A 26869-nucleotide genomic window follows, 5' to 3' on the forward strand; every position below is an offset into this window, starting at 1 on the left:
ATCCAACTTGGGTAACTATTGTATAGAACTAATATAGTAGGTTTTCCTGGAATATCAATTACTAATTAAAGATTTTCAATAAGCAACTTCAATGTCACAATGATCACTAACAAAACAATATACTAACTTACATTTTTAGGTTTTAGACACATTTAATTTTAATAGGAAAAGAAATCTTTTAATATTGATACATATTAATGTAGATTAAACCTTCTTTATAAACTAAACACGTATGTGTGATAATTATTCTCATTTATTCCCATTAATTTAACAGTTTCAGCACATAACAAACAAAACAACTGCTCAAAAGTATAGGAAAACCCTAGTTTAAATGGCCACTAATAGATGTCATAGTACAAAAGGTTCCGTAGTCCCATAGATTTTAGAAATGCACAGTTAAACAAATTTAAACAGATTCATTAATGCAATATGTCTCAGAGCCTTAATAAAGAATTACTACTTGCATCTTTTGGGAGAGACAATATTCCGCAACATACACCTCAGAAGGTGCTGTCACAAAGCTTTCAATCTGTAGGAGTGGGAGGGGAAACATTTTTATCCTCTCTACATCAGTCATGGCTTTTCCTTGGACACTATCATTACATGGAAGAGCTCTAAATTTAAGCTCCCCTCTTTTTGGCCACAATCTCCTACCCCATCAGTTTGCTTTCAACCAGTCCCACTGTAACCATTTTTCAATCTCACTGGAACTCTTAAGTCTTGTAGTCTCCTACTTTCTCCCAATCAATCATCTTCTCTTCTCTTCTCTCTTTATTTAACTTAGATGCCAGGCTACATCATTTTCAATGATACTCTTGCCAATATTCTAAATTCCCTTGCTATCCCGTCTCTTAGGTGCTCCCTTGTGGCAAAATCCAACCCTGGATGGATCCAACTATATGCTCTCTCTGAGAGAGAGAGCAACTAAACACTGTTACAGAGTATCACATGATTACAAACTTCAAATGGGCCCTAAATATCTGGCCAACTCATTTCTTATTTTCCACTGTCATTGTCAATCATTTCAAACTTTTCTTACTTTTCTATGTCTAAACCTTTTTCCATACCTTCTAGCTTCTATAGAATTAACAAAGGTAGGAACCTCTTCATCTTGCCTTTTCAAAGCTATAAACTTCTCTACCTTTTATAATCTCCTTCCCTTTTTTGAAACATGGGGCAGATAACTCCCATCTAAGGATTATCACTCTACTTCACTTTGGATCTCATTGCTTACTGATCTTCCAAGAACCTTACACCTTACAAGAACCTAACGGATCTCTGAGGTACTGTCAACCATCCCTTCTCAAATGGTTCTTTCCCATCAGTCCATCAGTTTTTACATATATATATATGTCATAGAAAAAAAAAAAGGAGGAAAGAGAGAAGGAAATAAAGGAAGAAAAGAGCAGAAGAAAGGGAAGGATGAACCTCTCCCTTCACCACATATTCTGTTCCAGCTACTGCTTGCTCTTTATTAAAAAAAATTCCTAAAAGAGTTATATATGCTCACTGTCTCAATTTTCCCTACTCCCACTCATTTCTCAATCTACTTTTATTTGGCTATCACCCCATAACTACACCAAAGCACACGATCTTAGGAAACGAACAGACTCCATTTCACCAATCTAACAGACACATTTCCCGCTTCCCTTACTTGATGTCTCAACACAATTCCGCTCTATTGACCATGTATGCCTACGTGAAACATTTATTCCCCTACCACACTCTCCTCCAACCTCTCAGACTACACATTCTCAGTTCCTCAGCAGGCTCACCCTCCTCTTTCAGGTCACTAAATGGTAATATGATTCTAGGCTCTACTGGTTCCAGGTTTCTTCTTTTCTCACTCTGTACTTTCTCCCTAGGTGATCTCTTTTATTTCTCAACTTCAATTACCACCTGAACCAAGTCTACTCACAAAATCTGCAATTTAAACTGCTTTAATTGAGCTCCAAACTTGTATGTTGGAACATCCATGTGACTTCTATTTAGATATCACAAAAGGTAGATAAAAGTCAACATATTACTGAACTCATAATTCCCAATGCTGGCCTTTTATCGGTTTCCTATTTCAATGAATGGTACTAATACCTCTGTTATACAAGCCAGATATCTGGAGGCCCAAGCACACACTCACAATATAATCTAAACTACAAGAGGGCAGGGGAATTTATTGTTTTTTAACTCAAATTATTAAAATATTAAAATAAATGCTATATATATTAATGATGAAGTTAAGCAAGACAGGAGCTATTAGACATCATTTAAATAGCAAATAAAAGGGAATATATTTACTTGAACTATTGTTTTGTGCTAAGAAACCTCAAACGACACATATGAAAAAATGAAATTAAAGTACTCAAATTTAACCCAAGTCATTCCAATTATAGGTAATCTTTTTAACTCAGACTGATTTCAAGAATCTGCAGTTATCCATATTTAAAAAGTAGGAAATTCTCAAAAACAACAGGAGAATACTATCTTGGGAGTTAAAAGATATTTTCCTTTGCATTTTTCAAAAAGATTGATTTTTCTAATTATTTTAATTTGAAAACCAGTTTATTGTACTTATAAATAGCTAAAAGTGTTAATACAGAGAATATTTAATTCTTAATAAAACAAGTTCAAGAAAGGCATAGTACATATCTAGAAATAAAAATGTATTATTTAATCCAGACATTACCAATTACCAAATCTTATAAATAACACCTCTAGGGCTTAATTTTTAACAATATGAATGTAAGTTAGAAATCTTAGGACCAGGTCTCTATTTCTATTTAATAGGCTCTAGTCTGCTTGAGTTAATAAAGTACCCATGAGAACTGTTGCATACTGGGTATTTTCAGAAGTTTATTAACTATTATGTCAACAGGCAATTAAGCATAGGAGAGTCGATATGAAATAAACAACATAATAAACCACTGGCCTAAAGCAGCCATTGTGTAACTTCTAACATCAGACTTACAACCATGAAGATCTCTGATTAAGAGTCATCATCAAAACTACAATTATTCATCTAAAAATTAACAATGGGTACTCACCAAATAACTGTATCAAAGGTTTAGCAAAATTATTAAAGATAAAATAATATCCATTGATATTTAAAATTGTATTTTTTATATTAAGCTGAATTATTTTGCATAAAAAGTTTAAATATTGAGAATTTGAAAATCCCCTCAATCCCTTTGCTCCCAATGAATCCCCAGGTATTTTCCAAATAGTATGAGCCAGGACTGTGAGCCCCAGAAATACTAAGTGATTTGCTGAACATCATGTGGTCAAGCAGCTGAAATTTAAATTCAGCATTAATACAAATTTTTTGCTATTAATCATTATGTTATTTTGCCTGCCTTGAATAGTTCTTACAAGACACAGACCTCTTATTTCCCAAGGACTCTTTTCCAAACCACTCAAAAAGTAATGCCGTTTGAAGTCTGCTCAATAAATGTATATTTAATTGCTCCAATAATATAATAAATAGAGGACTTTCTGGTCTCACAATACAGATGTAAACACTTGATTCAGAATCTATGTTCTAGGTCTGGCTTTGACTCTAACTCGGAGTTGGACCACAAACAAAATATCTGTGCTTCTGGCAAAAGAAAAACATTTTATAGTATCTTTCAGTTCCGAAATACTATGACTCAGAGTAGTACTCAAAAAATTACTTGAATAAAAGGGCAGAAAGAACCAGCTTCTCTCAAGTTAAGGATTTCACCCACAACCAAAGTTTTAATTTTTGAGAACTTTCTTGATAATTAAACAGAAGACAGACACAAACTGTAGGTGACCACCACCTCCCCCCACCCCGCTCAGAAGATATTTCCACTAAGAATCTGTGAACATAACCTTACTTAGAAAAACAAGTTTTACAGATTTAATTAAGTCAAGGGTCTCAACATGAGATCATACAGGATTATCCAGGGGCCCTAAATCTAATGACAAGTTTCCTCATAAGAAGACTTAGAAGAAGAAGAAACACAGAAGATGATGAGAAGAAGGAGACAGATTAGAGTGACGTGTTTATGAACAAAGGAATGATAGGATCTCCAGCAGCCACAAGAAGCTAGGATAGAGGCATGGAACAATTCTCATTCAGAGACTCCTGTAGGCATCAACTCTGGCAAAACCTTCATTTTGGACTTCTGGCCTCCAAAACTGTGAAAGAAGATATTTTTGTTGTTTTCAGCCACCAAATTTGTGGTAATTTTTTTATGGAGGTCCTAGACAACAACACATAGCTGACAAAGAATCACTGCATATTTACCTTATAATCAGCAGCTACCTTAAAAGTCCAAGAAAAGAAAAATCACCCTTATATGTAATATATTAATCAGGAAAATGGGTTAAGAATTGCATGATTCACATAGATTCCATGCAATAAAAATGTGCATATATGCTTTTTTCTTTTTTTCCAATCCTGTTCCTTCTGTAGATATATGCTTTTGTTAATCTTTCATTGCTCATCCAGTTTTTAGAACATTATTATCTTTAACTAAAGTGCCACCTTGCCCCAAAATCCACTGTCAGAAATGTAGCTGTAGTCCCAAAGATGTTTTTTCCCAGCAAGAGCCCTGATAATTCCAGGAAACTGTACAGCAACATTTACAGCTCAGCAGTAGCAAGGTCACTGGATGATCTCCTTCTGGCTATTCACCCACCCACAGTGCAGTAGCTGGAAAACTCGCTAACTTTTTCTTTGCTTTGCTAGCGTCTATTTTCACAGTAATTAGCACATGTGGTTTGAAGTTTCTTCTCATATTTTGGAGTCCAATATAGTTGCTGATAAGACATCAGCAAAGAAAGGACTTTAAAAAGCAACCAACTCCCAAGACAAAAATAAGTTGGTCAATATACAATTATGTAAACAGGGCATTATAAAAAGACTGACATTAAAAATAAGTGTGAAAACTACTGGTTATTCTATCATGTTTTTTACAAAGCTGTCATATAATGAAATGGTCTTAAATAGAATCAGTGGTAGAAGGAACCTTCTGTGTTAAAGATTTTCTATTTCAGCTTTTTCACTTTATAATACATGAGAAAATGAAGGTCAGAGGGGGTGAAGTGACTTGCACTAAGGCACAGAGACGATAACAAAGTAACTCTTTGCTTACTCTCTTGGTACTAAGCCAGGTTGCCTAGATTACATACAGAAAGCCAAGAAAACGCTGGGCATCAGTCATTCATTCAAAATCAAGACAAGTATGCCCTCTCTCACCACTCCTATTCAACACAGTATTGAACAATAATTACAATCAAATTGATAATATTATATATAAAACTATGGTTAATTTATACCTAAGAATTATGCACTATTTTTTTTTTCCCAAGATGGAGTTTCAGTCTTATCTCCTAGGGTGGAGTATAATGGCGCATTCTTGGCTAACTGTAACCTCTGCCTCCCAGGTTCAAGCGTTTCTCCTGCTTCAGCCTCCCAAGTAGCTAGGATTACAGGTCCCCACCACCACGCCCGGCTGATTTTTCTATTTTTAGTAGAGATGGGGTTTCACCATGTTGGCCAGGCTGGTCTCGAATTTCTGACTTCAGGCATGCACTATTTTTAATACCAAATCTCAAGAAAAGAGTCATTTTTGGCCTGGAATGGTAAGAGAATTTAGACATGAATGAAAACTATGAAATACTAATGACGTAAAATGATCAGAAACTTTTTTTCATTAAAGATAAAACAATAAGAGGAGAGGCCCTTGAATATAAACACAGGAAATTTTGGATCCACATTTCAGAAATGCTTCGTTCAGTGACACAAATTTATTAAATTTCAGTGTAGCTCAGTGAGACACCATGATTTTTTTATTGTAAAATACATGGAAAAAACAGAGTAACATCACTATTGCTGAAGTTTTAAGGGCTACATGAAAAATAACAATCACAATATACTATTTGAAGTCTCTGTTGAAAAGAGAATACTAACCTGCTTAGAAAAGGTCTCAAACACTGACAGTAGCACTAACTATGAGCCAAGCACCATTGCCTATTTTAATCCTCTATGAACACTATATAGCAGGCCCTGTTATTATCCTCATTTTAAAGATTAGAAAGCCAAAGCCTAGAGTGGTTAAATAACTTTTCCAAAGATAATAAAAAGTTCTTATGCAGAATAAGAATTCTTACAATCAAAACTACAATGTAATTTAAGTCAAGTCATATTTTTCCTTCCCTACACTGATAGGGGAGCAACAAAATTATTCATAGAACTAATGGGTTGGGCCAGGCCCGTTGGCTCACGCCTGTAATCCCAACACTTTGGGAGGCCAAGGCAGGTGGATCACTTGAAGTTAGGAGTTCAAGACCAGCCTGGGCAATGTGGTGAAACCCTGTCTCTACTAAAAATACAAAAATGAGTAGAGTGTACTGTTGCTCGCCTGTACTCCCAGCTACTCAGAAAGCTAAGGCAGGAGAATCGCTTGAACTCACAAGGCAGACGTTGCAATGAACCTAGATGGCACAACCAGTCTGGGAGACAGAGCGAGACTCTGTCACAAAAAGGAAGGGAAGCAGAGTAAAAAAGGAGAAGAGAGGAGGAGGAGAAGGGGAGGGGAGGGGAAGGGAGGGGAGGGGAGGAGAAAGGACAGGAAGGGGAGGGGAGGGGAGAAAAAGGGGAAGGGAGAGGAGGGGAGGAGAGGAGAGAGGAGGAAAAGGGGAGGGAAGGAGAGGTGAGGGGAGGGAAGAGAAGGAGAAGCAGAAGGAAAGGTAGGGGAGGGGAGGGGAGGGGAGGGGAGGGGAGGGGAGGGAAGGAGAAGGGATGGGGAGAGGAGAAAAGGGGAGGGGAGGAGAGGGGGAGACGAGGGGAAGGAAGGGAGGAGAAGAGGCAGAGAGGGGAGGGGAAGGGGGAAAAAGGGGAGGGGGAGAGGAGAGAGGAAGAAAAGGGGAGGAAAAGGGGCAAAAATGGGGAGGGGAGGAGAGGAGAAGGGGAGGGGAGGGGAGAAGGGAAGGGGAAGGGAGGGGAAAGGAAGGAAGGGGAGGAAAGGGGAAAGGAAGGAAGGGGAGGGGAAGAAAAGGGGGGAAGGGGAGGGGAGGGGAAGAAAAAAGGAGGGGAGAGGGAGGAGAAGGGGAGGGAAGGGGAGAGGAGGGGAGGGGAGGGGAGGGAAAAGGAGGAGAAACAATTAATGGGTAGGGCCAGGCATGGAGGCTTATGCCTGTAATCCTTTTACTTCAGGAGGCCTGGGCAGGAAGACTGCTTGAAGCCTGCAGTTTGAGACAGCCTGGGCAACAAAATAAGACTCTGTCTCCACAAAACATTTTTTTTCAGTTAAAAAAAAAAAAAAAACGGTACTAATGTATTAATATCTGCAACTGCTTCACTGCTTAAGAATTATACATAGATTCAAAAAAAAAAAATCCATAAATTATCTTGAGGGTGTAAAGCTACAAAAAACAAACAGCTAATTATTAGATATCTTAAAACTTCAGAAATTCACAATTTTTAAAACAATAACTTACCTTGGAACTAAAAGGCACTAATGAAATGCCTCATTGAGCCATACCTTTAAAAAGATTATCTTCAAAAATGGATAAATTCGTGGACACATACACTCTCCCAAGACTAAACCAGGAAGAAGTTGAATCCCTGAATAGACCAATAGCAGGCTCTGAAATTGAGGCAATAACTAATAGTCTACCAACAAAAAAAGTCCAGGACCAGATGGATTCACAGCCAATTTCTATCAAAGGTACAAGGAGAAGCTGGTACCATTCCTTCTGAAACGATTCCAATCTATAGAAAAAAAGGAATCCTCCCTAATTCATTTTACAGGCCCAACATCCTCCTGATACCAAAGCCTGGCAGACACACAACAAAAAAGGAGAATTTTACACCAATATCCCTGATCAATATCGATGCAAAAATCCTCAATAAAATACTGGCAAACCGAATCCAGCAGCACATCAAAAAGCTTATCCACCACGATCAAGTGGGCTTCATCCTGGGGATGCAAGGCTGGTTCAACATATGCAAATCAATAAACATAATCCAGCATAAAAACAGAACCAAAGACAAAAACCACATGATTATCTCAATAGATGCAGAAAAGGCCTTTGACAAAATTCAACAGCACTTCATGCTAAAAACTCTCAATAAATTCAGTATTGATGGAACATATCTCAAAATAATAAGAGCTATTTATAACAAACCCACAGCCAATATCATACTGACTGGGCAAAAACTGCAAGCGTTCCCTTTGAAAACTGGCACAAGACAGGGATGTCCTCTCTCACCACTCCTATTCGACATAGTGTTGGAAGTTCTGGCCAGGGCAATCAGGCAAGAGAAAGAAATCAAGGGTATTCAATTAGGAAAAGAAGAAGTCAAATTGTCCCTGTTTGCAGATGACATGATTGTATATTTAGAAAACCTCATCGTTTCAGCCCAAAATCTCCTTAAACTGATAAGCAACTTCAGCAAAGTATCAGGATACAAAATCAATGTGCAAAAATCACAAGCATTCTTACACACCACTAACAGACAAACAGAGAGCCAAATCATGAATGAACTCCCATTCACAATTGCTTCAAAGAGAATAAAATACCTAGGAATTCAACTTACAATGGATGTGAACGACTTCTTCAAGGAGAACTACAAACCACTGCTCAGTGAAATAAAAGAGGACACAAACAAATGGAAGAACATTCCATGCTCATGGATAGGAAGATTCAGTATCATGAAAATGGTCATACTGCCCAAGATAATTTATAGATTCAGTGCCATCCCCATTAAGCTACCAATGACTTTCTTCACAGAATTGGAAAAAACTACTTTAAAGTTCATATGGAACCAAAAAAGAGCCCACATTGCCAAGACAATCCTAAGTCAAAAGAACAAAGCTGGAGGCATCACGCTACCTGACTTCAAACTGTATAGTTTATTACAAGGCTACAGTAACCAAAACAGCATGGTACTGGTACCAAAACAGATAGACTAATGGAACAGAACAGAGCCCTCAGAAATAATATCACACATCTACAACCATCTGACCCTTGACAAACCTGACAAAAACAAGAAATGGGGAAAGGATTCCCTATTTAATAAATGGTGCTGGGAAAATTGGCTAGCCATAAGTAGAAAGCTGAAACTGGATCACTTCCTTACTCCTTATACAAAAATTAATTCAAGATGTATTAGAGACTTAAATGTTAGACCTAAAACCCTAAAAACCCTAGAAGAAAACCTAGGCAATACCATTCAGGACACAGGCATGGGCAAGGACTTCATGTCTAAAGCACCAAAAGCAATGGCATCTAAAGCACCAAAAGCAATGGCATCAAAAGCCAAAATTGACACATGGGATCTAATTAAACTAAAGAGCTTCTCTCTGCACAGCAAAAGAAACTACCATCAGAGTGAACAGGCAACCTACAGAATGGGAGAAAATTTTTGCAATCTACTCATCTGACAAAGGGCTAATAACCAGAACCTACAAAGAACTCAAACAAACTTACAAGAAAAGAATGAACAACCCCAACAAAAAGTGGGCAAACGATATGAATAGACACTTCTCAAAAGGAGACATTTATGTAGCCAACAGACACATGAAAAAATGCTCAGCACCACTGGCCATCAGAGAAATGCAAATCAAAACCACAATGAGATACCATCTCACACCAGTTAGAATGGCAATCATTCAAAAGTCCGGAAACAACAGGTGCTGGAGAGGATGTGGAGAAATAGGAACACTTTTACACTGTTGGTGGGACTGTAAACTAGTTCAACCATTGTGGAAGACAGTGTGGAGATTCCTCAAGGATCTAGAACTGGAAATACCATTTGACCCAGCCATCCCACTACTGGGTATATATTGAAAGGATTTAAATCATGCTGCTATAAAGACACATGCACATGTATGTTTATTGCAGCACTATTCACAATAGCAAAGACTTGGAATCAACCCAAATGTCCATCAGTGACAGAATGGATTAAGAAAATGTGGCACATATACACCATGGAATACTATGCAGCCATAAAAAAAGATGAGTTTGTGTCCTTTTTAGGGACATGCATGCACCTGGAAACCATCATTCTCAGCAAACTATCGCAAGAACAAAAAACCAAACACCACATGTTCTCACTCATAGGTGGGAATTGAACAATGAGAACACCTGGACACAGGAAACAGAACATCACACATGGGGCCTACTGTGGGGTGGGGGGAGGGGGGAGCGATAGCATTAGGAGATATAACCAATGTAAATGACGAGTTAATGAGTGCAGCAAACCAACATAGCACATGTATACATACGTAATAAATCTGCACGTTATGCACATGTACCCTAGAACATAAAGTATAATAAAAGAATAATAAAGCATTTACGGTTGTATCTGTCCATATAATTCTCAAATACCAAATAGATGTAATTAAATGCCAGCCTTTATTGTTGAGTGTTCTAAAAATCAAGCCTAAGTTTTCTACTAACTCTTGATTAAAATGAAAATTATTTTAATAAAGTATAAGGTTTTCAATCTTGGAAAAAAAAAGATTATCTTCAAAAACCAAATTATGTATTTCTGTCTTTTTAAACAGTTCAAAATGTACATGGTTTGACTTTCTCTTGATGACTCAAGGCTACGAGACTGCTTTGTAATTACTTCTATCTGTGTTTTACACCTTTTTCCCCCGATATTTTAAAGTATTTTCGACTTGGAGACAAGGTCATATTTCTGGAACATTTTTTAATCAACCGGCCCTCTTATTCTGTTACTATTTCCCTCATTCATAGAAAACCTAGAGAGTTATTCATTTCTTGATAGTCAGACATTTTTAGTGACTTCCTTTAGAAAAAAGAAAAGAAAAAAAAAGTCACCTCCTTCTTTGTAAGCCCAATTCCTTAAAATGATCATGTACCTTATTTCTGTTAACTTAAATGCAAAGGAAAAGCCAACCTTGCTTTGGGTGAAATAATGCAAGAGATAAACCATATAACCAAGGATTTCTGTGATTCTAGTAAACAGTATCTTAGATGATGTCTAGATTCCAGCTAGCAACATCTGGTGAGATAGGAATTGACTTACAAGATGTAGCTACATCTAATAAAGTATTTATACTTTGTTCTGTTGCCACTTACAATGGATTAGCAATAACACATCCTGGAACAGAGTAATCTATTTTGGTGTGCTTCTTTAATTAAAAAAAAGTATTGGCAAAGAGAGACTTTTAGGCAGCCAACGCTTTTTCACTACCACAAACAAAACAAACAGTCTGTTTCTACTAATTACTGCAGGATACACACCTTTATGACATTAGGAATATAGAAATATCTTACCTGCTGTGATTGAATAAAAAGGCTAAAAACCACTTCATACTTTTCCTCTTTCCCAGTCCCCTCATGGTAACTTACAGTCTGTATCTGGGGGTAAATTTTTATCATGCATTCAGTGTTCTCATATCCCTACAGATACATTTATTCATCAAAATAAAGTTTATACAAGACATTTTAAAATCCATAGTAAAGTATAATAAAAAGCAAACTATAAAGACTCTAAGGATTATTTGGCTAAAATATTAGACACAGATTAAAGCATTCACCTATCATTATCCTTTTGATTTATTTTCTAACTTTGACCATACTTTCTACTGCTCCTCATTCTCTCTCACCCTCTTCTTTAAGAAAAGAGGAAAAACAGTTTATACGTATATAAACTTCATATATACATATATTACATAAACAGTTTATATACATATATATGTATGCATGTATATGCTTTCAAGGGAGATGCTATATAAAAATTATACCGTTCACAGCTAGAATAAACCTTTTGCTAGAAATTAACTAGAAACTGAGCATCCAAAGCAGTACCTAAAGCTAAACAATCAGAAAGGGCAATGTGAAATACAATTACCTTATTTTCTCAATATATTTAACAGCCATTAAAATCAATTCCTTACAATATTTATTTTATTCTTATTAAAAAGTTGAGCCCTATAATACATTTCAAGAACTCATGAATTTATTTTCATAAATACTATTATCACATCACCAAACACTGAAATATATACATAGCTTTAAAATATTTTGTGACATGATTGCCAATCGGCAGCAGTAAAAGCTTTCTAAGAATTCAATCAGAAAGTATGGAGCTGGCAGAAGAGAAAGTACCAGGACTTCAAAACATAGATATTTACAAAAGCAAGGTGTGATGGCCAGATTTTAAAATCCACCAGAACATCTAACTGATGCACTAGAATTCTTCTACCTTCATAAACTTAGTGCCACAAGAAGTTCCTGCGTTTGGGAGCAAGCACCTTCTAAAACAGGAACAAACAAACTACAGTGATGGAACTAGCAGTACTGTGCTAAGTAATATTATCTATTTTTGCCAACATTTTACTTACTCTTTCAGTTAGGGTTGCTTTCAGCTACTGCAGCAGAAATATGTCTAAAATTAACCTAGATAAATAAGGTTTTATGTGTCTCATTAAATGAAATTTGTAAATGAAGTAAGCAGTTCAGAATTGGTGCCAGTTACTCAACAGAAACAAGAAGAACCTAAGAGCTTTCTTCTGTCTTTCTTAGAAAAACGCTCTTGACCTAAATTTGCTTATCAGTTATCATCCCTCAGTCAACACTATTTTTAGATCAATAAATGCAGAAACTAAATTTGAGGTGTGTCTTTCACATGACGGCTAAAGTCATCCCAAAATGACCAAAAGAAGAAAAAGAGACTAAAAAAGAGAGCACATGCATTGATGAAAAAGGAGGAATGAAGAGAAGTTCCAAAGATTTCAACAATGAGCAGGGATACAATGAAGTACAACCAAACTCCATAAGCCTTGAAAACACAAAGACTTTCACATGAGGGCAAAGGAACAATAAAGCCCACATTAATAGCCACTTCTTAACGCTGAATTACATGGGATACGGGAGAATGAGCAGTCTTCTGTTGAACAGGAAGTTTGCTTACCAGAATGAGGTTTCAAAGGCCAAATTTAAAAATTCTTAGAAGATGGAAAATTGTATTATAATAGGTGAGGGAAGTGAAATCCCAATAAAGAATGGATCTACCATACATAATACAGTATCAATATGACACACTACTTGGAGGGAACAGATGACCCAGAAAAGCAGCTTGAGGGGCTATGGCTTACCCGAAAACTAGGTCTAGACTAGTCTCATCTCCAGAGGAATGTCAGTTTCTGATAAAAGAACAACTTCTGCCTAAAATATACTCTTGTGAGTCAGTATGTACCTTATGGTGGTAAGAATTCACTGGAAAAAAACAAAAAAAACATAAAGAATACCAGAAAATAAAAACAAAAGATGTCAAGAACAACTGTATAAAACACAGAGGCTAAATAGTGACTCCATAAGAATACAAAGGCTTCCTATGATCAATTCAGGTATGTGTAACTGAATATGTATGTCTCCAAGTGAGTGTAGTAATATGTATGTCTCCAAGTGAGTGTAGTAATATGTATGTCTCCAAGTGAGTGTAGTAACATCTGACTGAGCAGACTGACAATGAGAAGTACTTAAAAGTATATTTTTAGGTTTATCAAGAGGTCTCATTATACTTACGTCAGTATTAGTTAATAACCAAAGACAAATCATCAAGGCAATGGGTAGAAGTTCATAATTATGAGAGTTCAATTAAGTATTTATTTGTTGAATTGTTTTAAAATTTCAAGAGTCAGTGTGCATCCTTATGTGTAATGTCTTCCTAAGGATGGTGGCTGGTAGCCATCAAAGCAAAAATTCTTATTCTATTTACTCTAAACAGAATTGACATAAATGAGAAAAATAATAAAGTTGTAATCTTTTCTATTTTACTTTGAAGATATGTAGTAGAACTAATATAAAAGAAAAAAGTTAATAAAATTTAAGAGGATTAAGAACTATTTCAAAAATAAGAAAAAGCACAAAATTGTTTTGAAAAGACAATGACGGTATGTATAAAAAATGCATAGAAACATATTAAAGAAGGATAATAAAAAATGTATATCAGAGATTGAAGATTCTAATATAAAAGAAAAAAGTTAATAAAATTTGAGAATTAAGAACAATTTCAAAAACAAGAAATAAAAAGCACAAAATGGTTTTGAAAAGACGATGGTGTTTATAAAAAAACAAAAATATTAAAGAAGAAGCATAAAAGAATATATATCAGAGATTGAAGAGTTACAAGAAAGCAAGACTTTTCTTAAAGTTAAAAAAATTTAAGTTATGCAAGTCACTAGCTAGCCATGTGAGTCATTAATTATCTCAGGCTTCAGAGACATTATTATATATAAAATGATAATTTGGAGAAGACAATCCCAATGGATTCAATATCCTCTAATATTTTTATAAATTTATAAACTAGATAATGCAAAACTTATGCACACAAGTAATGGTCATTATATTTACAAACAGTACTTATCCAATAATATAGGACACATATTTGGAACACCATAACCCAAATACTGGATGTAGTAATATTAAAGTGAGAATCGTGTATGCATTTCAACTATCTTCAAAATAAAGAAAATATATAAACTTTTTGGCATTTACAATTCTTATTTGAAGGCCAGAATTAGGTTTTCCTAATATAGTGAATCTGGAAAAAGAAAGCCTAAAAAAGAAAGGCATTAAATAAGGGACTCAAGAGAATGCAGGCAATTAAGTTTAAATTGTCAAATGACATACAAATATAATTATTTACCAACACAACAGATTGAAAATAGGGCTATATTCCTATTAGTAACAGAAATTATATTTTATACATTAAAAGAGTAAGGAATTAGTGTATTCCAAGTTACTAAATTAAACCATAAACACTAATTATAAAATTAGCATTGAATTATACAGTTACATATCATAATGAAAAGCTTTACCAGTTATTGTCACCAACTATTAAATATCTATCTTCAAGAAAAACATTATTATTTTCCTTTGGTGACAGACATAAATTGAGCTCACCAGCCAGAGTAGACACTGAAATTTGAAACACAGAAATCTTAATACTATCTTTGTTGAATATTCAGTTTAAAATCTGAGCCATGTTTCTCCTCAAATAGTCGATAAAACTGCACTGTCTTTTACCTTCCATGTATTGAAATACTGGAAAGGACATACTTTTCTCATAACTGAGAGGTGAATTAAGGAAACAAATGAAACAAAATACAAATGGAAAAGAAGCCACTTTCATTTTTTTAATGACTTTGGTTTAGCATCAGAGTGACAGCATTGTTCAAAAGAATTTTGTTTACCCCCAGATACAGAAGTCAAGAGAAATTATCCTTCCCATTTGAAGCAGCCGCATAAAATAGATGACCTGCTGGACTCTTAGATAATGTCTGGGCCCTGGGTAAAGTAGGCCTGAGACAGAACTTCCCCTTACCTGATCTCTGTGGACTTCTGATGTGGAAGGCTCAGAGCTGAACATTAAAGCACATGTTTTACAGGACTGGGAGCCGAAACCAGGCTCCAGCTGACCCTTACAATGAGGACATTTCATTTTCTGCTCCATCTCAGAATTTAGCTAAGAGATAGTGACAGTGGGCCCAAGGAAGTCAATTTACCAACAAACCTTCCTGTCTGAGGCAAAAGCAAGATAGAAGAGAGGTGCAAATCTGGATCTCCTATTTCATACTATCTCCCCCTGTTGGCACGGAAGTATACTAGTCAGTTCTGGATTAAAGGTACAGATACAGCCAACAAATGTTGCGTTTTCAAGCAACAAAGAGAAAATCCTTGTACATTAAGTGAATATATACTATCTAAGAAATAAATCTCTGTTCTACTTGATTATTATTATTATTTTTTTTTTTTTTTTTTTGAGACAGAGTTTCACTCTTGTCGCCCAGGCTGGAGTGCAACTTGGCTCTCTGCTACCTTCGCCTCCCAGGTTCAAGTGATTCTCCTGCCTCAGTCTCCTGAGTAACTGGAATTACAGACGCCCGCCACCACGCCTGGCTAATTTTTTTTTTTTTGTATTTTTAGTAGAGATGGGGTTTTACCATGTTAGCCAGGCTAGTCTCGAACTCCTGACCTCAGGTGATCCGCCCACCTCAGCCTCCCAAAGTGCTGGGATTACAGGCGTGAGCCACTGCACCTGGCCTTTGATTTTTTTAATTAGATAAATAAAAATACCTGATTTTATTCCTAAGAAACATATAGAAGTCTTCTTATTTTAAGTTTTTAATCTCAAGGTCTCTCAGAATAGACCAAACTTTCAAGCAGTTCTTGAAACAAAACCTTGCAGATAGCTGTGCTACAAAGCTTTTCTTAATCCAATGTGTTTTAATTTTTTTTATTTTGTATTGAGGTATGTCTCTAATATTTTATAATTCTTCTGTTCAAAGGTAAAGAATATAAAGTATGTGCAAATGATCTCTAAGGTCTAAACAGAAACAAAAATTTTAAATTTCCTTGCCACAAGAATGTACTACACTTAACACACAATGAAGTGGCACGGCTAGAGAGGAAGTAGAGTGGGATACTCAAAACCATAAATGTTTAATCGGAAAGTAAGGCTCCACTTTTGATAACCTATTCTATAATAATTTGTTAATTGTTTTATAAATCTCTGCTTTATTCATTCATTTTTTAAAACAAATATACAACTACTAGATGTTGTACTATACAACTACTAGATGCCAGGTATATTCAGGTATTGTACAGAACATTCTTTCTAATGGACCAAAGTTCAAGAAACTTTATGAAAACAAGTAACAAAAACAGAAAGGAGCAAAAGAGTCAAAAGTCTTACTCAGTAAAACTTCCCCGGGTCACAATTCTAACATAAACATCTCCTTCTTTAAACTCTGGCTCCCTTTATAATTAGATGCAATCAAAAAAAAATTTTTTTTAATTTTCTTGCCTCTTAGGATAATTTCCTGTAGTTTTTTGGGGGGTATTCACTTCTCAAATTTTATTGTCTGCACCAATCATTCTTTATATCATGTCCATCAAAATAAATCTCATTTTGTATACCGAGAATAATTTTATAAAATTTTACATTTAATAAACAATAATAGACAATATAGGGTAAAGAATTTCTTAGGAGCAGGCATTGTTCTCGGCATTTTAGATGGATTATCTCATTTAATTCCCCACATTAACCCTATGAAATAGTTTCTATTACAAGCCCTAGTTTACAGATGAGAAAACTGAGGTAAAGAAAGTTTAACTTGCCCAAACTTACATAGCCAAAAAATGACTGATGCCACATATTCAAATCCAAGCAACTTTGTTCCAGAAACTATGCAATTAACTATTATACTATGTTTCTTAGATTAAGTCCCTGCTCTATTTCACCAAAGGTATTCTTTTGCTAAAAAAAGAGTCTCCAAAGATAAATTAACAATTTATTAATTTTGTTTTTCTACTTAAGTGTTGATACATTCAGTAAACAATATTTACAGTTTCCCAATCATTCCCTGAACTCATTTTTCTCTAACTGTAAACATAATTTGAATTTTATACCAGAATAAGTTTATATTTTCATTAAAATAAAATTATATTTTCCTATATTTTATTCCCTGATTGGTTTCACTTATTTATTTTTTAAATATTCATTAAGCATTCATTAGGTGCCAGGCACTTACCCAGGTTCATAAAATCATAAAACATTAAATCTGGAAGCAATTTTCAACATTAAATGAGTTGAAATCAATGCTTACAGTCAAAGAATATAAACTCTTAAGATGCTGGATTTGTTGCCTGGTCTAGCCCAGAGAGAAGCTAATTTTGGTGTTTCTTTGTTCATCATCTGTACTCAATGGTTTTGCTCTTCACAACTAGAAAACTTTAATATCATCTAGATACCTCAATAGGAAGACCCTCCTCTTTCAGATCATTTATAAAGACAATAATCACAACAGACATTGTATTAATTCCCCAGGGCTGCTGTAACACAGTACGAGAAATCTGGTGACTTAAAACAACAGAAACTTATTATCCTACAGTTCTGGAGGCCAGAAGTCTGAAATCAAGGTGTTAGCAAGGCCATGCTCCCTCCAAAACTTCTAGAGGATAACCCTTCCTTACCTCCTAGAGCTTCTGGTAGCCCCAGGCATTCCTTTGCTTGTGATAGCATAATTCCAGTATCTGCCTCTGTCTTCACATGGTTGTCTTCCCTGTATGTCAGGCTCTCTTCTCTTCTTATAAGGGCACCAGTCACACTGGTTTACAGCTCACCATATTAACTAGTTTACAACTACAGACCCTATTTCCAAATTAGGTCACGTACACAGGTATTGAGTATTACAACTTAAAGATATCTTTCGGGGGCACATAATTCAAACCATAACAGATGTGATAATCAATTGCTGGGGCACCTTGCTCTTTATACTTTTCTAGTCAAACAGACATCTATTCCTACTTTTTGGTTTCTGATTTTAAACCTGTTCTTGGGTCATGCTAAAAGCCTATTTCCCATTTCAGCGGTGATTTAACATTTAGTAACCTTTGGTAAAAAAACACTGTCAATGTATTTTCTGAAACCTAAGTAGCTTATTTTATATACCCTATTACCTTCACTAAAAAAGACTCTAAGAATAATCAGTCAGGTATGATTTCTTCCATTGAAATGTTCCCTATCCCCTAGGAGATTATTTTACATAAATATTTGGTAACTCTATTTGTTGATGAGTTCTAAGAGCTTGTCCAATATTCAAAAAATATTTACTTAGCATTCTCTACATAGCAAGCACTGTACAAGGCAGAGGAAATAGTAGTAAGCATAATGAAAGTGCCTACCTTTTTAGAGCTACAGTCTGAGGAACAAGCAGGGATTATAGCAGAAGACAGATAATAAAAACATACATACATACATACATACCATAATCAAATGAGTTCATACATACCAAAGTACATATATTAGTATTTAATGCATGGAAATATTTAGAACTAACCTTCCACAGAGTAAATTATTAGAACCAACCTACCACAGAGTAAATTCTTAATAATTGTACTAATAGTTGAAATGGTAAAAATACTAAAGTAAGTGCTTTGCAAGAAAAGGAAAAAGGCAATAGGATAAATAATGATGGCAGGGGTCAGATAGGGTCTATTACAGCTGAAGTAGTCAGAGATCTCTCAAAGAAGTATCATTTGACCTGAAATTATCAAAAGAAGGTAGTTGGTCATATGACGATCTGGGGAATAAGTATTAAAAGGAGATAAAACATAAAGGCCCAGAAATAAGAAGAAACTTACTGTACCCTAAGGACAATAGGACCTCAATGGCTGGAGTGTGATGGGTGAGGACTGGTAGGAAATAATGAGGGGAAGTAAGCAGGGATGAGATCATCTAATTGAGTTCATGGTGAGGATTAGAATTTTATTCTAGTTATACAGGAATACCAATGGAGGGTCATAAGCAGGAGAAATATAAGATCTCATTTATACATCAAGCTATTATACAGAAAATAAAATGTACAAAGTGTAAGGGAACAAACAGGTAAACTGGCTGAAGTAGTTCAGACCTTAATTTATGGTGAATTTACTAGGATGATCACAATGGAGATGTTATCAAGAGGTCAGATTTGGGATATATTTTGGAGGTAATATCAAGACAACTTGCTAATAGGATTTGGAAAAAAGTGAACACAAGGGTGATTCCCAAGATTTTGACTTAAGCAATTGACTGAAAATACCCTTTACTAAGAAGACTGTAGGAATGGCAGATTTGAGGGTTTTGTCAAGTTAAATTTAAGATTATCAGTCCAATTATTATATGAAATGATCAAATTCAAAGACAATCCTTATAAATTATGTTCACATTAAAAACGTCTTATTCATGCAAATGAACTGTCATACCTTATGTATGACACCAGATATAGCAAATGATTTAAAATAATTATAACAAAAGCATTCTTTCTACATATTCAAAAACCAAGTTGCAGGGTGATAACTTTTGGTAGGATTAAAAAAGGAAGGCCTTCACATATAAATTTTAAAACTATATGCATTTAATTTTATTTTTAAAACAAGGTGATAAAATACCTCAATTTCAGAAATTTGGTTTTTCTGACACTGAGCTCCACCTGCTGGTAATTTCTTACCTTTCGGTATTACATAACTAAAAAGAAGTAAAATATCTATGCTAAGGGGACTGTTGTCTCCAAAACGAAAATACTGAAAACTCTACTTAGGAGGCATGAAGGAAACATCTTCTTTCTTTATAGCTACCATTTATTGAACTTAGCTATATACCAGGCACTGTACTAAACATTTTTGCAAGTGCTATTTCATTTAACTTTCAAGACAATTCCGTGAGGTTTCTACAACTTGCCACTTTTAACCAGTAAGGAATCTTATCTCAGAGAGGTTATGTGATTTTGCCTGTGGTGATACATTAATAGCACAGAGGATTTGAACTAAGATCCCTCTGATTACACATCTGTTGGCTTAGTAACCACGCAACATTGATTGTATAAAATAGAAACTTCCTGACAGAGAAATTTCCGTCAGGAAGTTTCTATTTGAGTTTGAATCTGCCACACCAATTCTGATAAAGTTCCTTAATCTCTTCAAGCTTCAATGTTCTTATCTGAAGGGCTGGAATAACTCCTTTGCAGGACCGTTTGCCAGTAGTATATAAAGTATGTTATATATATAGCATACTGCTTAGCACACAGTGAAGAGTAATTAAGGATTAGTTCTTTTAGTAATTTTTGTTAAATGGCATGTTAAAATTATTTATGAGGCTTTATTGACAAATGTCAATGAATCAAATTAAGTATCTCTCAAAGAATCTTTTGGAAACTTTAAATTTTTCCATTTTAATAGCTACCAAATAAATTTGTTTAGAAAAACCCTCCCTCCAAAATAGAACATGTTTCATACAACAGCTAAATTTTCTGTACTCTTTACTCATCAATAAAACCTACAGAAATATTGATCATCTATAAAGCTATCAAAAAAACTCTACAAAGTGAAATCAAGATAACCAACTACAACTACAAGATCCAACTCCGACTTAAAAAAACAAAAGTAGAAATAGTAAGATATTGATGAGTAAAATGTAAAATGAAAATTGTTAGCAAAAGTTTAAGTTTAACACTGAAAATTACCCTTCAATTATCAGCAATATTTTTTAATCCTAACAAGGGAAATGACTTGAATAATTTGTGGGTGTTATAATTTCACAAACATAAACATTATTTTTAACATAGAAAATATCTAATTGTTTAAAAATACAGCTTCAAATTTTTGAAACTCAGCTAATGAATTAACTAATAAATCCTACTAATTTTATAGATCTAGCCTCAAGCAAGTATAAAATATCTGCAGTCGAGAGAGAACTCCCCTCAGAATACAATTGAGAACTCCCCACAGAATACAATTATCCATTGCATATCCAAACTTTAGCTGAGAAAAGTGACACTAAGAAAGGATTGTTAAAAACACATCCAGTCCACCACCCATTATTCTAAATCTAGATTATATTATTGGATAAAATCAATTTAGAGACTGTTGCATTCTTAGGCCCCTATAGAACCATTGTGATGTCATGGCCTCCACTTTCACTGATGGATTCTAGATTCTGCAAGAGATGGCCTTATGAATCTCCTTCTTACATTAGCTTTAGTGATATTGTAAAGGGCACTGCCACTACAAAAGTCAGAATTAAAGCCTCCAGTAAGAACTCTATTAGGGCTCAATACAATGAAAAGCTTTGCTTCCCCTGCAATGTGACATGCTTTCTTTTATTTAAGAGTGTTATATGACTTTATCTCCCTTTTCATTTTGGCCTTTGGAAAGCTTAGAGACAAAATAATAGCTCTAGGGTAGTAACTATACATACATCCTATAAACTATTGTCTTGATATCCTGTTACAACTTACATTGTTTCTGGTTCTCATTTTATTTTATATTTATATTTTCCCAAATGTTGTTGTCATTAGCTACCTCAAATACTCTGGGGAGTAAGGCAGGAAATGAATAAATGAGTAAATGAATACAAGCATGTAAATCTTTTACAAAAAGCCCTGCAATGTGAGGTTTACTTATTCAGGGAGCTATAACAGTCTTACCTCTGAACAATTCAAAACAAAAACCTGATTACCAAGAGTTGGTGACATCATACTCCTTGGCATCTTCAGACCCCCAGACATGGTCATCTACTGAGCTACCTTTCTTAGAGGTGATAAACCTGAAGCTTAAAGCATCAGCTTTTTCATACTTCCTGTTAATCATCTGTTTGACTCTAAGGAAAATTAGAAGCAAACAAGAAGCTTCCCTGTGTTCTTTGGTTTTCAGTTATAATCACAAGTTACATCATACACCTACTCAGTAAGAAATCAAAGCTGTCTCTGACTTTGGGAAATGGGAAAGAGGCAACATCCCCCCAAATTGCCCAAGAAAACAATAAGGAAGAGCAGACAAAAATTAAATTATCTCTACTTAAACTGACTTATCTGAAAAAAAGTTAAATTAGACTTTCATATTCCTGTGGAGAACAAAAGACCAGTGTTTCATTGGTCTAGTGTGACTAGTCCATGCTTGTTTTACTTCCCATATACCAAATTATCGTAAGTGTTTGCAATAATTACTCCATCACCTTAAAAGCATGGCTTATCTTAAAAATAGAAACAATTATGATTTAATTCCTCAGCATAATTTTAAAATTATAATGAGCAACCACTAAGTTAAAATTAGGCCTCTAAATTGTATGCTGTCATTAAAAGCTAGAAAGCACATACTTATTAATTTCTGTTGAGTTAAATAGCTAGCAAAAAGTCAGAATCAACATATCTATATATTATCTTTGTATCATAGTCCTTTGGAATAAAAGACAGCCTCGTGGATTGTCATTATTATTTTATAAAGCCTGGCAACGAAATTTTCTGATTAAATTCATGTTTAATACACAAAGACAATTATATGAATAAAAGATGATACAGAATACTGTATCATACTAGAAAATGCTAACTGATCAAAATACAGAATCCTATGTTCAATTAATTTGTATTCGATTTAATACAGGAATTAAATCCTGGAAAACATGATCAAATATAATATGAAATTGATGGCAGTTATCCAAAAAGTCTATATAATTCTATTACACACAAAGGGAGAACAAAAACGAATCTCAGTAACAGTTTTCAAGATTACTTGAATTTCATCTCATGCCATCCAACCCATGAGCGAACATGACAGAGTTATCTGGCAATTTTCTTTTCTAATAACATACCTACACTTGAGCCTAATAAATAGCAAAGACTATGAATATTTTATAAGTAATAAAATTGGAAAAGGCTCACTATATCAAAAAGTACAGCTATCTGTAATAATTATATAACACTGCTAATTAACAATTAATAGAAATTTGAAATAACTATATATATAATGCAAGTCTATACTCATCCAGGTCCCTCCCGATCCAATGCTACAATTAATTACACTTCAGATTTCTGTTTGGTGGGGTGTTGGGGTGCCTAAATTATTAAGGTAAACATCTATATTTCCCATTTCATTTTATCTTATTAAATACCTCCCAATTAAAGCTTTTGGGAATCAACAATTTGGAATGAATCACGTAAGTACAGATAAAAAATTTTCTATTTGTACTAGGCTCCTGACGTAAAACTTGAATCAAGTATAATAATGAATTTTCCTAAGTATCTGAACTACAAATTATATCTATATATTAGATTTTATTAAACTATAAAGGAAGAGTTTTGACACCTTTAAGTAAGATTGGTTCAATAAATATTTTTATTTTAAATTCCAAATATTTTTAATTTGAGAATGCAAATATAATCAATGCCTTTTGTCTATGAATTCTTACCTTGTACAGCTCCAGTTTAAAAAAGAAACAGAGGAAAAGTTCTCAAGTCAGTAGTCAATAACAATGGAAACCTGGAGAGTAAAGCAGGAGAGAAGAGGGAAGTGGGTCATATCATAGTACCCTGAGTCAAGCAGGGGAGTATGGGAAAAGTGAGAGAAGAGGGAATGAAAAGCTTTTCTTACCTCAGGCCCTCTTTTTCATCTCCTTTTTCCTACTCCCTTTTTGTTTGTCCTTTTATCTGCCTCTCATTTCTGTATTTTCTTTCTCTCCTGTTCTTTACCTTTCATCTTCCTCACCTTTCTTTACTGATCTTCCTGCCCTCACCTGTTTCTCTTGCTACCTTTCTTCTGACATGTATCTCCTTTACCTCTTTCTTAATTCTTCCTTAATGGCCTTACCAACAAAAAACTGGAGGAAAGAAAAGAGTTCCCGTCAAAATTAAATTTTAATTAGGACAGAGTAATTTATCCCCTTGCAAAAAAAAACAAAAGTCCTTTATGGAATAAGAACAATGTTCAGGCTCCACAAAAACTGCGCCTTATTATGAAACAAACAAACAAACAAACAAGAGCCATTTAACTACCAGAGTTTTAGAAAGTAGCTATTTGTTTTTTTGTTTTTGTTTTGAGATGAAGTGTCAATCTTGATGGTACGATTTCAGCTCATGCATCCTCGGCCTTCCGGGATCAAGCCATTCTCCTGCCTCAGCCTCTAGGGTAGCTGGGATTACAGGCGCCCACCACCATGCCTGGCTAATTTTTATATTTTTAGTAGAGACAGGATTTCACCACGTTGGCCAGGCTGGTCTTAAACTCCTGACCTCAGGTGATCCAACTGCATCAGCATCCCAAAGTGCTGGGATTACAGGCATGAGCCACTGGGCCAGGCCAAAAATAGTTATTTGTAATGACTAAGGTTCTGGAGACTCTTAGGTTAACTAAATCTCTCAAAAGACAACTAAAGCTTTTTCTTACTAACTGGATTCTATCTCTACCTGACCTTCTTTAGTCCTTTGTTTACTGACTTCTGAAACCAGGTATCTTTCATAATCCACATCCTACTTTACTTCAACTCCTTCCAAGTTACATGCCTAACCCATACCCTCCTTGTCTTTGCTAAACCCATTTGCTTACACCTGTAGCCACCACCATTCCTGGCTATACTACAGAAAAGAAATGTGTTCTTCTTTCCAAAATTTCAAGAACTTTTCCCTAGCCTTCTCCACTATTCTAAATTATTTTTTCCTATATACTTCTCTTAATCTAAATTACTTTTGAAAAGGGAAGAGCTAGGCTTACACAAATTTGTGAAATGAGCTAAATTAATCTTCAGCAAATTTTCACCTTCCGTTCCAGCACTATGCCCCTCACTAGCCTGTCTATCAGAATAAAGACTACCAATCAAAGTATCATTTCACACGCTTGTGCTATCCACTTCCATGCTGACTCCACTGCCCCTGAATTTCCCAAGCCCCTGATTTGAGGTACATATTAATGTCTGATGATGCTTAACATGCTACTTCTCCAAGAGGCATTCAGAATTTAATAAGGATCTTTAAGACAAAAATCCTTTGCCCAATAGTCATTATTTTTCAACCACAAGAGATCTGAAGAATACAACACTTTATTATCAAAAATAATAGCGAACTATTGTTTCTCAGTAAAAGAGAAAGAAGAGGAGGTACATGGTCCATAGAAGAAACGTAATAATAATGGTTAGAGAGTGGGTAACAGAGAAAAGTAAGTATGGCATATATAGTTTAAAAAGCTCCTCCTTCTCTCAGATAATTCTGAAAAGATAGCCATAGAAAGCTCAACACACAAACTAACATACATACGCATACACACACACACACACACACACACACACAGAGAGAGAGAGAGAGAGAGAGAGAGAGAGAGAGAGAGAGAGAGAGACAAGTTAAGCATGCTTTCATTTTGGTCCTATGCTAAGTTAGAACAATTTTTTTCTAAAATTTTTCATTGAAGTACAAGATGAATATAGCGAAGTTTACAAATCAAAAGGGTTATACATTTTTGCAGATTGAAAAAGTCCTTGTAAGCAGAATACAGATCAAGAAACAAGTCACCGTCTATACTCTAGAAGTCTCTTGTGTGGCCCCTTTCAGTCTCTACACTCACCCCATCAAGAGGAACCACCATTCTAACTTCAAATGTCATTGACTACTTTTACCTTTCTTTGAACTCCATATAAATGGAATCACAGAATATGTACTGTTTAGTATCTTTTCACTTAACATTATTTTTGTAAGATTCAGCCATACTGCTGTATGTAGTTGTAATCTGTTTATTTTCATTACTGCAGAGTATCCCATTGGGTAAGTATCCCACAATTTATGTATTCTACTGTTGATCGACATTTGGACAGTTTCTACCTGGGGTCATTATAAATGGTGCTCCTGTGAATATTCTGGTACATGCCTTTTTGAAAGACTATATATGTATTTCTAAGAGGGTATATATCCAGGAGCGGATATACTGAGTCACAGGGTGTGCACATTTCCTTCTTTAGTAGATACTGCCCAATACGCTTTCCAAAGTAGTCGTTGTGGCTAAGAGATTTTAGAGGACATTCTGGCCCTGCTTAAATAACACAGCATACCAAATTTCTACTTTGCCTATCTATAAATGATGTGTTAGTCAAGACTACCACTCTGCATCCTTTCCTTTCTGTGAGAATTACGAGTTTATTACTTTATCACACAAATTCCAGACTAATTTACCCCTATACATTAGCTGAGTGTTTTGGTTTTGTTTGGTATTTATATACAAGGAATATGTGGAGAGAGTCACACATTTAAGTAAAAACTGCTACCTAAATGCTGATGGTTTCATTTTGCAACATTAAGCATGTTCAAAAAATTTTTATTGCGTACCTACTCTTTGCCAGGTACTGTGTTAAGCAGTAAAAGTTTATATAGAAAATAATTATAAGAGATGCAATAGGTATAATAATAGCATAAATGAAACCATTTGTGGACATTTACATTCTCAGTACTCTCATCTACCTCTTGGACACTCCCTTTCATTTACTGAGGTATTTCGCAAGTAGCTTAAGATTATTTTCTTTCCAGCTCAACCCCCAGCATTATCATAAATGATTCTTATACCCAAGGCC

General features: G+C 35.0%; 1 protein-coding gene across 4 annotated transcripts in view; it reads right to left on the bottom strand.

Moving 5' to 3' along the window:
• Positions 1-26869, bottom strand: part of FER (FER tyrosine kinase) — a 451703-nt gene that overhangs the window by 253985 nt on the left and 170849 nt on the right. Inside the window, exon 1 of one of the 4 annotated variants that reach the window (XM_033178965.1) lies at positions 15332-15523. The exons of the other annotated variants lie outside the window; for them this stretch is intronic. Coding sequence (XP_033034856.1) covers positions 15332-15460 — 129 coding nt within the window. The 5' untranslated portion in view covers positions 15461-15523. Of the gene's footprint in view, positions 1-15331; positions 15524-26869 lie in introns of those variants that run through there. 4 annotated transcript variants of the gene reach the window in all.

This window comes from Trachypithecus francoisi, unplaced genomic scaffold (assembly GCF_009764315.1).
Source record: "Trachypithecus francoisi isolate TF-2019V2 unplaced genomic scaffold, Tfra_2.0 Lachesis_group2, whole genome shotgun sequence".
In the NCBI taxonomy this organism is placed as follows: Eukaryota; Metazoa; Chordata; class Mammalia; order Primates; family Cercopithecidae; genus Trachypithecus; species Trachypithecus francoisi.